At 48.3% G+C, this 14,438-nt stretch overlaps 1 protein-coding gene across 8 annotated transcripts in view; it reads right to left on the bottom strand.

Annotated features, from left to right (window-relative positions):
• Positions 1-14,438, bottom strand: part of LOC140911037 (myosin-IIIb-like) — a 155,083-nt gene that overhangs the window by 78,626 nt on the left and 62,019 nt on the right. For 6 of the 8 annotated variants that reach the window (XR_012158817.1, XR_012158819.1, XR_012158818.1 and 3 more), the window contains exons 16-18: positions 8,487-8,533; positions 8,075-8,140; positions 4,172-4,291 (exon numbers count right to left, since the gene is read on the bottom strand). Coding sequence is in view for 3 of the 8 variants with exons in the window: in XM_073343221.1 (XP_073199322.1) it covers positions 4,172-4,291; positions 8,075-8,140; positions 8,487-8,533 (233 nt within the window). In the remaining 5 variants the exon portion in view is untranslated. The remainder of the gene's footprint in view (positions 1-4,171; positions 4,292-8,074; positions 8,141-8,486; positions 8,534-14,438) is intronic. The other 2 variants (XR_012158820.1, XR_012158821.1) reach the window with 2 other exon arrangements.

Below are 14,438 nucleotides of genomic sequence, written 5' to 3'. Positions count from 1 at the left end.
CCAACTCTCCAGATTTACATGGGGAAAAGATAAGATGTGAAGGAACTTTTCTTTGTTTGCCTTATGGGACAGCAGTTTCCATGGTTTTGAATCTTAACTGAGTATCTGCCTTACATAATTATGGGTTTTATAAAAACATAAGTTGTCTTGAAAGTAGAAAACCAAAAGGCAAACTTAGAATCATGAATCATAGCCAGATCTTCTTCACAGTATCTGTCATTGTCTGTTTGACTAGTTGATTATGTTGATTAAAAGATATCAACACTAAGAGAGAAACCCAACCTATCTATAATAAATTAAAAGGACTTATACCATGGAAATAAGGAGTACACAGGTTGTTACTCCAGCTCCTGAAGGCAAAGACAGGGCCATCTATAATCTAGAAGAGCACAGATCTTAGACCAAAATTTAAGAAAAGCAGTACAGGCTCTACTACTTAAGAAAGAACACCCACCTCAGCATATAAAAAGTGAAAGTCTCCTCAGAAAATTATTTTGAACAATCCCTAAGGCCGAAATATGGCCCTATGCCAAATTCTGGCCCCATATGGTGACAGGTTTCAGAGTGGTAGCCGTGTTAGTCTGTATCAGCAAAAACAACGAGGAGTCCTTGTGGCACCTTAGAGACTAACAAATTTATTTGTGCATAAGCTTTTGTGCGCTAGAACCCACTTCATCAGATGCATGGAGTGGAAAATACAGGAGCAGGTATAAATACACAGCACATGAAAAGATGGAGTTGCCTTACCAAGTAGGAGGTCAGTCTAACAAGACAATTCAATTAACAGTGGGATACCAAGGGAAGAAAAATCACTTTTGTAGTGGTAATGAGCATGGCCCATTTCAAACAGTTGACAAGAAAGTGTAAGTAACAGTAGGGGGAAATTAGTATGGGGGAAATTAGGTTTTGTAATGACCCAACAACTCCCAGTCTTTATTCAGGCCTAATTTGATGGTGTCCAGTTTGCAAATTAATTCCAGTTCTGCAGTTTCACGTTGGAGTCTTTTTGAAGTTTTTTTTGTTGAAGATTTGCCACTTTTAGGTCTGTTATTGAGTGTCCAGGGAGATTGAAGTGCTCTCCGACTGGTTTTTGAATGTTATAATTCCTGATGTCAGATTTGTGTCCATTTATTCTTTTGCGTAGAGACTGTTCGGTTTGGCCAATGTACAGGGCAGAGAGGCATTGCTGGCACATAATGGCATATATATATCACATAGGTAGACGTGCAGGTGAATGAGCCCCTGATGGTGTGGCTGATGTGGTTAGGTCCTATGATGGTGTCCCTTGAATAGTCCCTTGGTAAGGCATCTCCATCTTTTCATGTGCTGTGTATTTATACCTGCTACTGTATTTTCCACTCCACGCAGCTGATGAAGTGGGTTCTAACCCACTAAAGCTTATGCCCAAATAAATTTGTTAGTGTCTAAGGTGCCACAAGGACTCCTCATTGTTTTTGGCCCCATAGAACATGTGTGATCTTATTTTAGCCTTAAAAGTCTTAGTTCTGGGCGACTCTGTTCTCATCATATGAGCAGGTAAAACAGAGCACCCCTTGAGCAGAGCTAAGGGACATTTTGTTTTATAGAATCGTAGGACTGGAAGGGACCTCGGGAGGTCATCTAGCCCAGTCCCCTGCACTCATGGGAGGACCAAGCATTATCTAGACCATCCCTGACAGGTGTCTGTCCAACCTATTCTTAAAAACCTCCAATGATGGAGCTTCCACCACCTCAGTAGGCAATTTATTCCAGTGTTTAATCACCCTGACTGTTAGGAAGTTTTCCCTAACGTGAAACCTAAACCACCCATACTGCAATTTAAGCCCATTGCTTCTTCTCTTATCCTCAGAGGTTAATGAGAAAAATTTTTCTCCCTCCACCTTGTAACAACCTTTTATGTGCTTGAAAACTGTTATCGTTTCCTCCCTCAGTCTTCTCTTCTCCAGACTAAACAAACCCAAGTTTTTCAATCTTCCTTCATAGGTCATGTTTTCTAGACCTTTCATCATTTTTGTTGCTCTTCTCTGGACTTTCTCCAAATTTGTCCACATCTTTCCTGAAATGTGGTGCCCAGAACTGGACACAAGACTCCAGCTGAGGCCTAATCTGCGTGGAGTAGAGCGGAAGAATTACTTCTTGTGTCTTACTTACATCACTCCTGCTAAGACATCCCAGAATGAGGTTTGCTTTTTTTGCAAGTGTTCCACTGTTGACTCATTTAGCTTGTGATCCACTATGATCCCCAGATCCCTTTCTGCAGAACTCCTTCCTAGACAGTCATTGCCCATTTTGTATGTGTGCATCTGATTGTTCCTTCCTAAGTGGAGTACTTTACATTTGTCCTTTTTGAATTTCATCCTATTTACTTCAGACCATTTCTCCAGTTTGTCCAGATCATTTTGAATTTTCATCCTATCCTCCAAAGCACTTGCAAACCCTCCCAGCTTGGTATCATCCACAAACTTTATAAGTGTACTCTGTATGCTATTATCTAACTCACTGATGAAGATATTGAACAGAACCGAACCCAGAACTGATCCCTGTGGGACCCCACGCGTTATGCCCTTTCAGCATGACTGTGAACCACTGATAACTACACTCTGGGAATGATTTTCCAACCAGTTATTCACCCACCTTATAGTAGCTCCATTTAGATTGCAATTCCCTAGTTTGTTTATGAGAAGGTCATGCGAGACAGTATCAAAACCCTTACTAAAGTCAAGATATACCATATCTATCGCTTCCCCCCATCCACAAAGCTTGTTACCCTGTCAAAGAAAGCTATCAGGTTGGTTTGACATGATGTGTTCTTGACAAATCCATGCTGTTACTTATCACCTTATTATCTTCTAGATGTTTGCAAATTGATTACTTAATTAATTTGCTCCATTATCTTTCCGGGTACAGAAGTTAAGCTGACTGGTCTTTAATTCCCTGGGTTGTTCTTATTTCCCTTTTTATAGATGGGCACTAGATTTGCCCTTTTCCAGTCTTCTGGAATGTCTCCTGTCTTCCATGACTTTTCAAAGATAATTGCTAATGGCTCAGATATCTCCTCAGTCAGCTCTTTGAGTATTCTAGGATGCATTTCATCAGGCCCTGGTGATTTGAAGACATATAACTTGTCTAAGTAATTTTTGACTTGTTCTTTCCCTATTTTAGACTCTGATCCTACCTCATTTTCACTGGCATTCACTATGTTAAACGTCAAACCGCCACCAACCTTCTTGGTGAAAACCGAAACAAAGAAGTCATTAAGCATCTCTGCCATTTCCACATTTTCTGTTATTGTCTTTCCCTCCTCATTGAGTAACGGGCCTACTCTGTCCTTGGTCTTCCTCTTGCTTCTAATATATTTGTAGAATGTTTTCTTGTTTCCTTTTATGTCCCTAGCTAGTTTGATCTCGTTTTGTGCCTTGGCTTTTCTAATTTTGTCCCTACATACTTGTGTTATTTGTTTATATTCATCCTTTGTAATGTGACAGATTTTATACTTTTTGTAGGACTCTTTTTTGTGTTTTAGATAATTGAAGATCTCCTGGTTAAGCCAGAGTGGTCTCTTGCCATACTTCCCATCTTTCCTATGCAGTGGGATAGTTTGTTCTTGTGCCTTTAATGTCTCTTTGAAAAACTGCTAACTGTCTTCAATTGTTTTTCCCCTTAGACTTGCTTCCCATGGGATTTTACTGACCCGAAAGACAGTTCTCCTCAGAAGAGAGCTATCACCTCAGTCGGGAAAGTACCATCTGAGGTTGGGATCTTGAATCCCAGCAACAGCATGCAGCCGACTGTGCATCTTACTAGGGGGCTGGGAGTGGGATCTCTAGTGCTAGTGCCCTGGGAGGCAGATCCTGCTGTAATTAGGAAAAGTGGTAGAGGGAGGGCTGGAGTATGAATTTTGGTGCCAGAGTCCTGGAGTGTGGAGAAGAACCCTAAACACTCAGAGTTTAAGTGGAGAAAGAGCTATGCCTTCTCTGCTCCCTGCCCCCGTCATTGCCCCTCCTGCTGAAAGAATAAGCTTTCAGTATTCATTCAAGCCATTCAGTCTTCAAACCCCACCCTCACAATGGGGTTTGTCCTGCACAGTCCCAGCTGTATCCAGCCCCCTGCTCTGTCACAGGTCTGGTTCCTAACAGGACCTGGTTGAAGGGATGCTGAGCCCCTCACTCACCTGCTCCAGCACCACTTGGCTGTCAACCACGCCCGGCTCCTTCTGGCTGTTCGGTTTGATGCAGCGCACAAAGTGTGGGTTAGCAGAGTACATTCGCTCCATCAGCACGGATAGTGAATGCTAGCAGGAGGCGGTGACACAGGTCAGCAAATGCCAAATAATTTCCTGATTTTTGGTTCATTACAACAATCTGTAACCCACTCACCCTCCTTTGTTCTAGGACTATAGAGGTGTCAACTGGCCACTTCATTCTGAATGGCCTTTTGCAACATGTGAACTCCTTATCTGTACCAACTTGTAGTTAGCTGTGACACTGAGTACATTGCTTCTGTGTCAGCTTGAAACTGAAAGCTTGCTTCTTTTGCCAACAAATACTAATATCAATAACATTACCTCATCCATGGATGGCTGGCATCATAGGCATGGGAAGACTGTACCTTCACAAACAGCCTGACACGTCCCTGCCCATGCTCCACCTCCAGGACCAGGGCCAGATTAACCTTTGTGGGCCATGCGCCAAACATATTTGTGGGGCCCCATGGGGGCAAAGGAGCATGGCGTGGGGAGGTCGGTCCCCAGAGCGAGAAGCCAGTCAGGGGCAATGGGGCATAGCATGGTGGGGCTGGCCCTGCTCCACCCAGCCCAGTGCAAGTGCACTGTATACAAACCGGAAGTTGCCAGATGCACACTGGCCCGCCCAGCCCTGTGCTGCCAGCGTGGCCCTTCCCCTCAGGGGTGGGCCCATGCCACGCCACACAGCCTCCGACTCCCTATGCCCAGCGTCCCCCGGAACTGCTATGCCCAGTGGCCCCCCACATAGACCCTCCATCACAAATGCACAGCGGCCTGCACACTACCACCCCTGCCCAGCACCCCCCACACACAGCCGCACCACTACTGCCCAATGCACTTCCCCATAGCCCACCACTACAACTACACAGCCCCCCACTCAGACCCCACACTGCCCAGCATCCCAACACACAGACCTCCCCCACCGCCCCCCAATGGGCCCTCCACTGGCCAGCAGCCCCCGCCCCCCCCGACACCTCCAGAGACCCACTCCTTCACACCCTGCCCCCTGGCCACACTCACCGGCCCTGCTGGAAGGTGGCGGCGTCTGCCAGGCTGAGCTGGCAGCGCATCCGGGGCCGGTTCAGTGCCAGGCTGGGGAAATCACTCCAGCCTCTCAGGAGTGGTGCGATAAGCCAGGCCAGGGTCTGCCCCTGCCCTGGCCAGACTCCCTCAGGACCCACTTGTCTGGAGATAGGGTGACCATACATCCCCATTTGGCAGGGACAGTTCCCTTTTTAAGCTCTGTCCTGGCCTTCTTGTCTTTTTTGACAAAAATGGACATTTATCCCATTTGCTCTCGCCAACTAATTAGTTGGCGAGAGCAATGAACAAATGCCCAGTTTACAAAAAAAGTCCGGTGCCCCCCCGAGCAGGGCGTGGAGGAACATGCATGTGGGGGGTGGCGACGTGTGGTGTCAGGGGGTCAACCCCAGCCCCAACCCCAGCCAGAATGGAGCTTGTGGGGGTTAGGGGCCAGCCCCAGCCCCCAGCTGTAGTGCGGAGAGGGTGTCAGCCCCAGCTCCTGTCACTTGTGCAGGGAGCTGGGGCGAGGGAGGGGTCAGCCCCTGTCCTGGCAGTGGCATGCAGAGCTTGAGGAGTGAGGAGTCAGCCCCAGGCTGAGGCGTAGGGAGCTGTGCGGGAAAGGTCAGCCCCAGTGGCGGATTTAGAGTTAGTGGAGCCCTGTGCTCAGCTTCATTTTTGGGGCCCCTTCTTGGGACCCAGCCAAGAAAAAGAACATTTGCTCTTATCCCCCCCCACACCCTTGTTTTTCATTCTTTTTTTCTTCATCCTCCTCCTATAAGTAATAGCAAGTAAATGAAAATGAAGTGAGGTACCTTGATTGTTCTCGTCATCCAACTAATTTTTCCAAAGACCACTTGAAAATCGTTGGGGGTCTCGGCAAACCACAATGATCTTTCCAAATATTGTTTGTACTGTTAGCTAACTATTGTAAAGCTCTTTGGATAAGAATGCTTTATAAAAAAATGTCGGGGTGCAGGGTCTGGCCAGGACTTAGGGTGTGGGAGGGGGCTCAGGGCTGGGGGTGCAGGGTCTGGGAGGGAGTTAGGGTGAGGGAGGGGGCTCAGGGTTGGGGTGTGGAGTGCTGACCTGGGGCAGCTCCCATTTGGTGCGAGGGGTGCAGGTGGGGATGTGGGGAGGGGTGTGGGAGTCAGGGTGGGGAGGGGGCTGGGGGTGTGAGAGAGGGGTGCAGGAGTCAAGGCTGGGGATGCAGGGTCTGGGAGGGAATTAGGGTGCAGGAGCGGGCTGGGGTGCAGGGTCTGGCCAGGAGTTAGGATGCAGGAGGGGGCTCAGGGTTGGGGCAGGAGGTTGGGATGAGAAGCGCTTACCTGGGACAGCTCCTGTTTGGTGCGACGGGTGCAGGTGGGAAAGTGTGTGTGTGGGGGTGTTGCAGGAGCTCCTGTTTGGGGCTCAGGGTGGGGATGGGGATGTGTGGGGGGGTGCAGGAGTGAGGGCATTGGGGGCTGGGTATATGGGGGGTGCAGGAGTCAGGGCAGGGGGCTAGGGAAGTGTGAAGGGGTGTAGGAGTCAGGGCAGGGGGCTGAAGGTGTTGGTTGGGGTCGTGGGGGTTTTCCCAGCCCCCTGCTCTGAGCAGCTCATGGCAGGGGGCTGGAGGGGGTATGTGTAGGGGGAGTGCAGGGCCCCACCTTTGCTCAGCCCTGCCCCAATTCCACCCCCTTCCCAAGGACCTGCCCCTGCCTCTTCTCCGCCTCCTCCCCCGAATGCGCTGCAACCCCACTTCTCCCCCTCCCTCCAGGAGCGCCGGCAAACAGCTGTTCGGTGGCAGGGGAAATGCTGGAAGTGGGAGGGGTGGGAACACGGCACGCTTGGGAGAAGAGGCGGGGGAGGGGGGAGCTTGGCTGCCGGTGGGTGTGGGCGGAGCCTGCCCTGCAACATGAGCCCCAGCAGCCGGCAGGACCAAGCTTCTGCCCCCGCAGGGGAGCATGGTGGGCAGAGAAGAGCTGGTGGGGCCTTGCAGCCCAAGCAGTGTGGGCTTGGCCGGGGCCACTTTGGAGCCTGGACCCGGGGCCATGGTAAACCCAGTACTGCCCAGGCCCCATCCTGCCTGCTGTAAGGCTGTTCCCTTTGTGCTGGGGCCGCTGGGACCAGGGCTGCTCCGGCCACACCGCCCACCCTCCCAGTGCTCACAGCTCGGCTGGGGGGCGCCTTCAGGGGAGGGGATGCCGGTCAGCTGGGTGTTGGGCTGGTTGGTGTGGCCAAGGCATGCTAACCATGGGGGTCGGGCTGGGTGGCACGGCCCGGGGAGGCTGGGGCCACGCGGCCCAGCTCTTTGGTGCTCTGGGGGTGCTAGCCTGGGGCAGGAGCTAGCAACCTGTGTGTGTGTGGCGGGGAGGTGGTGCTGGGCAGGGGCCAGCGGCCATAGTGGGGGCTGGGCTCCGGTGGGTGTGGAAGGGGGCAGGGCCTTGGGCAGAAGGGGCAGGGCTGGGGGCTAGTCTCCCCAAGCCCAGGGTTTTCCCACCACCCATGATCTCATCCACCTTTTCTCGCTAATATCCTGGGACCAACACAGCTACAACAACACTGCAAACAAAGAATAACCAGACCCTCCTGGATCCATGGTCCTGTTGGTGAAAACTCCATCAGCAGTGCCAGCCAGGGCTCTGGCAGTGGGAGCTCCCTCTCAGCAGCACAAGCCAAGATTTCCCCCTCACTACAGCCTGCACTTATAGCTCAGAAAAGTCCTTTCTCCATGTGCCAGGAGCTCTATTGACTATGTTCGGGTTCCTGGGGACCATTTCGGCAATTCCTTGCATGTTACTAAATAAGCATAGCAAAACAACAGTACTTTACCCGGAATTGAGCACCCACTGATTGCTTCCGTGTGTTGTTGAAGTTATTGTCTGTTCCTGGCAAGACCTGAAACCAGACCTAAACATGTATATCACATACTCCAACATCATTCCCCTGAGCTCCCAGCCTGGAGCCCTGTCTCTATCTGAAGATCAAGCCCATAGGGTGCTGGGAAAAGGACAAGAGAATGGATTTCAAAGGAGGAAAAGGTGAGTATGCATGTGCCAGGGAGACAAGAGGGAAAGCCCACTGCCACAAAAGGAGGAAGAGCTATAGGAGCAGAGACAGATTCCAACGTGCAGGGCTGCCTGTCCTCATTCTCTCCCCCACCTTAATTGTAGACATCCCAGATGGGAGAATCATGCCACCAGGACCCAGTTATTGGTTGTCCTGGGGACCCCATGGTTCTTACCTTGGCTTTAATGTGAGGCATCAAAGTCCCTGTTCTGGAGACTGTGGCTGGATAAAAGAAAAAGGTAACACTGAGTTCTGCAGCCCCATCCCTCAAACCAGGTGAAACCATCAGCAGACATGGAAACCTCCCCACAGGTGCAGAAAGCTTGTCCTGGTAAACCCTCTTCCCCAGAAAAAAGTTTAAGCTTCACATGCTGAATACAAATGAACGAAACCCTGGTAAAACAATGAGCTTAAGAGCAGGAAAGGAACACTTGGAAAACGTGCAGGTACATAAAACAGATCTAGGAAGTAGCATTTGGGGCACTGAGGGAAATTGCTTATCAATTTACTGAACAACCGGCCACCATCTTTGAAAGAGTCAGGGACAACTGGGGAGGTGTGAGAAGAAAGGAGAAAAGCAGAAATAGTGCCAATTTAAAAAAAAAAAAGTAAGAAGAGGGATCCTTACAATTACTACTACCCTGCAACTTTTATCCCTATCAGAATAATGGGAATGTTAACAGTATAAACAAAAACAAAAAACCCCTGAACCCACACAACACTGAATATCACGAAGACAACTCAACTATGACCAACAGTCAGCATGGGAGGCTTATAAAGAGTCATACCAGGTAAGTTATTTATATAATTTCAGGATGAGGTTAAAAACAGATAAAATTAGCATTGAATTTAGTGAAGGATGTGATACAGTCTCGCACAACATGGATACAACATTGTCACCTGAACTGAAGACTGGCCGAAAGACCATAAACACAGGACAAAGATAAACAACAAAGAAATGAGCTGGGGGGATGAGGTTCAGTCTTATTTCACATTTTCATTAACAATCTGGAAGAGGTAAGCAAACAAGATGTTAATGACATTTGCCCATAGAGCTACACTGGAAAGAGTTGGAAATCCCATCAAGGACAGAAAAATGCTGAGACCCAGGTTATTTATTTAATTTGCTAAATGCCAACAGGTAGCTGGAGGAGCTGAACAAGACATAAAATATAAAGTGAGCACTGTACACTTTGTATTGTGTTGTAATTGAAATTGATATTTGCAAATGTAGAAAAACACCAAAAATATTTAATAAATTTCGGTTGGTATTCTATTGTTTAACTGCGATTAATTGAGATTAATGTTTTATCACAATTAATTTTTTTGAGTTAATTGCGTGAGTTAACTGCGATTAATTGGCAGCCCTATATAATATACATATTGTGTGTGTGTGTGCACGCAAGCACGCGCATGCATGTTGGAAAGTCCCTGCAATTCCGTTCACCCATGTCAAATATCCCACAGCACTTTGCAAAGTTGAAGTGATCTTTGGCATTAGAAAATAGGAAGTCTGTCGAAGCCAAAATACATGAACAGCATATCCTAGCGCAAGTTGGGGTGTACCTCCTATGCCCAACTGGTTCGGAATTTAGCATGCAAAACAGAGATGAGAAAAGTACAGAACAAAACAAGTTAAAGAACTGTTACAAACTGGTGGGCTGGATGTTCATAACACGTAAATAGTTTTCTAACTTGTAACTATAAATACTACTAGCTGAAATGCATATATATGAAGCACACCTTCTGTATAAGGTGAACATACTGAAAGAATTTGCTTCCCAAAAGGAGGATTGTTTTGTGACTATTGGGCCTACAAAATGTACCTCAATTGTAAGCTCAAAACTAAGAAATGAGTGAAAGTTCCTAAAATGTTACAATAACCATAAAAAATAGGTCAAATTATTTACAACACTGAATGTAGAAATAAGTGGCAGAGAACCAAAGAAGCTGGATTAGTCTAACCCAAAAAGGCCATGTTGATATAATCCAAGGACTGTTAAAATTATGCTTGGAGAAACGGAAGGCGTGGAACCAGAAATTAATAGATCAAAACTGGTGTTATGGATAGTATGCCTAATTGGTGAACAAAATAATGAGGGGGATAAACTATGCAACCCTTGGGCTTCTTAAATAAACTTTTGGGAAAAAATCTTCAGTTCAGCTCTCCTTCTCTTCTCTCGTCGCACTTTGCATCATAGTCCTGGTCTACACTACGAGTTTAGGTTGAATTTAGCAGTGTCAGATCGATTTAACCCTGCACCCATCCACATGACAAAGCCATTTTTGCCGACTTAAAGGGCTCTTGCAATCGATTTCTGTACTCCTCCCCGACGAGGGGATTAGCGCTGAAATCAACATCGCCAGGTCGAATTTGGGGTAGTGTGGATGCAATTCGACGGTATTGGGCTCCGGGAGCTATCCTAGAATGCTCCTTTGTGACCGCTCTGGCAGCACTTTCAACTCAGATACACTAGCCAGGTACACAGGACAAGCACCGGGAGCTTTTGAATTTCATTTCCTCTTTGGCCAGCATGGCGAGGTCATCAGCGGAGGTGACCATGCAGAGCTCATCAGCACAGGTGACCATGCAGTTCCAGAATCGCAAAAGAGCTCCAGCATGGACCAAATGGAAGATACTGGATCTGATCGCTGTATGGGGAGACGAATTCATGCTTTCAGAACTCCGTTCCAAAAGATGAAATGCCAAAATATTTGAAAAAAATCTCCAAGGGCATGAAGGACATAGGCTATAACAGGGACCCGCAGCAGTACTGTGTGAAACTTAAGGAGCTCAGCCAAGCCTACCAAAAATCCAAAGAAACAAACGGCCACTCCGGGTCAGACCCACAGATATGCCGCTTCTGTGATGAGCTGCAGGCAATTCTAGGTGGTTCCCCTACCACTACCCCACCCCTATACGTGGGCTTCCGCAAGGGGGGAGTCTCACACAACAGGGATGAGGATTTTGGGGACGAGGAAGATGAAGATGAAAAGGAGGATGAAACCGTCCTTCCTGACAGCCAGCAACTATTTATCACCCTGGAGCCAATACCCTTCCAACCTTCCCAAGGTGGGCTCCCGGACCTTGAAGGTGGAGAAGGCACCTCTAGTGAGTGTACCTTTGTAAATATAATACATGGTTTAAAAGCAAGCATATTTAATGATTAATTTGCCCTGAAGACTTGGGATGCATTTGTGGCCAGTACAACTACTGGAAAAGTCTGTTAACGTGTCTGTGGCTGCAGCGGAAATCCTCCAGGGACATCTCAATGAAGCTCTCCTGGAGGTACTCCCAAAGCCTTTGCAAAAGGTTTCTGGGGAGGGCAGCCTTATTGCTTCCTCCATGGTAGGACACTTTACGACGCCAGGCCAGTAGCACATAGTCTGGAATCATTGCAAAACAAAGCATGGCAGCGTATGGTCCCGGTGTTTGCTGGCATTCAAGCAACATCCGTTCTTTATCTCTCTGTGTTATCCTCAGGAGAGTGATATCATACATGGTCACCTGGTTGAAATAGGGGAATTTTATTAAGGGGACATTCAGAGGTGGCCATTCCTGCTGGGCTGTTTGCCTGTGGCTGAAAAGAAATCATCCCCGCTGTTAGCCACGGGGTGTAGGGAGGGGTGAAGCAATCATCCCAGAGATTTGGGGGGTGGGGGGAATGACCTTTGTACCGAAAGCACATGTGCTATATAATATTAACAGCTTGGTTCACCGTGAAAGAATCTACCTATTGTTCTCTAAAATGTGTCTTTTTAAATACTACTCTCCCTTTTTTCCTCCCGCAACTGCAAATGTTTCAACGTTGCGACTAGCATCTCTGTCTCAGAGGCTAGCGCAGATAAGAAGGCGAATAAAACTGCACTCATGATTAAATGTTTTCTGAGCTCATGCAGTCCTCCCGCACTGAAAGGGCTCAGCAGAATGTGTGGAGGCAAGCAATGTCAGAGTCCAGAAAAGCACAAAATGAACGTGAGGGCAGGAGGGACGCGCGAGAGGAGAGGTGGTGGGAGCAGAGGAGAGGTGGCGGGATCAAGATGATAGGCGGCGGCAGTGTGATGAAAGGAGGCAGGCTGCAATGTTGAGGCTACTGGAAGATCAAACTGATATGCTCCAGGTTGAGCTGCAGGAAAGGCAGCAGGAGCACAGACTGCCACTGCAGCCCCTGTATAACCAACCACCCTCCTCCCCAAGTTCCATAGCCTCCTCACCCAGACGCCCAAGAACGTGGGGGAAAGGGGGGTACTCCGGGCACCCAACCACTCCACCCCAGAGGACTTCCCAAGCAACAGAAGGCTGGCATTCAATAAGTTTTGAAGTGAAGTGTGGCCTTGTCCTTCCCTCCTCCCCCACCCCTCCCGGGCTACCTTGGCAGTTATCCCCCTAATTGTGTGACGAATTAATAAAGAATGCATGAATTTGAAACAACAATGACTTTACTGCCTCTGCAAATGGTGACTGAAGGGGGGAGGTCGGTTGGCTTACAGGGAAGTAGAGCGAACCAAGGGGGCAGGTTTTCATCAAGGAGAAACAAACACAACTGTAACGCCATAGCCTGGCCAATCATGGAACTGGTTTTCAAAGCTTGTCTGATGTGCAGCGCGCCCTGCTGTCCTCTTCTAACCACACTGGTGTCTGGCTGCGCGTGATCAGTGGCCAGGCAATTTACCTCAACCTCCCACCCCACCATAAACGTCTCCCGCTTACTCTCACAGATATTGCGGAGCACACAGGAAGAAGTAATAACAATGGGAATATTGGTTTCGGTGAGGTCTACCTGAGTCAGTAAACTGCGCCAGCGCACTTTTAAACATCCAAATGCAAATTCTACCACCATTCCATTTGAGCATAAGCTTTCATGAGCTATAGCTCACTTCATTGGATGCATTCAGTGGAAAATACAGTGGGGAGATTTATATACATAGAGAACATGAAACAATGGGTGTTACCATAGTGATCACTCTGATTACAGTATGTATGGTAACACCCATTGTTTCATGTTCTCTATGTATATAAATCTCCCCACTGTATTTTCCACTGAATGCATCCGATGAAGTGAGCTGTAGCTCACGAAAGCTTATGCTCAAATAAATTTGTTAGTCTCTAAGGTGCCACAAGTACTCCTTTTCTTTTTGCGAATACAGACTAACATGGCTGCTACTCTGAAACCTACCACCATTCTGCACTTGCTCAGCCTATAGTTGAACAGCTCCCGACTACTGTCCAGGGTGCCTGTGTATGGCTTCATAAGCCATGGCATTAAGGGGTAGGCTGGGTCCCCAAGGATAAATATAGGCATTTCAACATCCCCAGCGGTTATTTTCTGGTCTGGAAAGTAAGTCCCTTCCTGCAGCTATTCATACCGACCAGAGTTCCTGAAGATGCGAGTGTCATGTACCTTTCCCAGCCATCCCACGTTGATGTTGGTGAAATGTCCCTTGTGCTCCACCAGTGCTTGCAGCACCATGGAAAAGTACCCCTTTCGGTTTATGTACTGGCTGCCAAGGTGGTCCGGTCCCAAGATAGGGATATGTGTTCCGTCTATTGCCCCATCACAGTTGGGGAATCCCATTGCAGCAAAAGCCATCCACTATGACCTGCACATTTCTCAAAGTCACTACCCTTGATAGCAGCAGCTCAGCGATTGCGTTGGCTACTTGGATCACAGCAGCCCCCACAGTAGATTTGCCCACTCCAAATGGATTCCTGACTGACTGGTAGCCGTCTGGCACTGCAAGCTTACAGAGGGCTATCACCACTTGCTTGTGAACTGTGAGGGCTGCTCTCATCTTGGTATTCCTGCGCTTCAGGGCAGGGGAATCATCCCAGGCCTGCAAAACTATGCCATCCCACCAGTCTGTGCTTGTTTCCCGGGCCCAGAATCAGCATTCCACAGCATGAGCCTGCCCCTTTGCCATCAGGATGACCAAATTGCCAGGGCCTGTACTTTGAGAGAAACCTGTGTCCATGTCCTCATCACTCTCATCACCACGCTGCCATCGTCTCCTCGCCTGCTTTTGCAGGTTCTGGTTCTGCATATACTGCATGATAATGTGCAAGGTGTTTACAATGTTCATAACTGCCACGGTGATGAGTGGGCTCCATGCTTGCCGTGGTATGGTG

This window comes from Lepidochelys kempii, chromosome 5 (assembly GCF_965140265.1).
Source record: "Lepidochelys kempii isolate rLepKem1 chromosome 5, rLepKem1.hap2, whole genome shotgun sequence".
In the NCBI taxonomy this organism is placed as follows: Eukaryota; Metazoa; Chordata; order Testudines; family Cheloniidae; genus Lepidochelys; species Lepidochelys kempii.
This window is presented reverse-complemented; position numbering and strand designations above follow the sequence as displayed.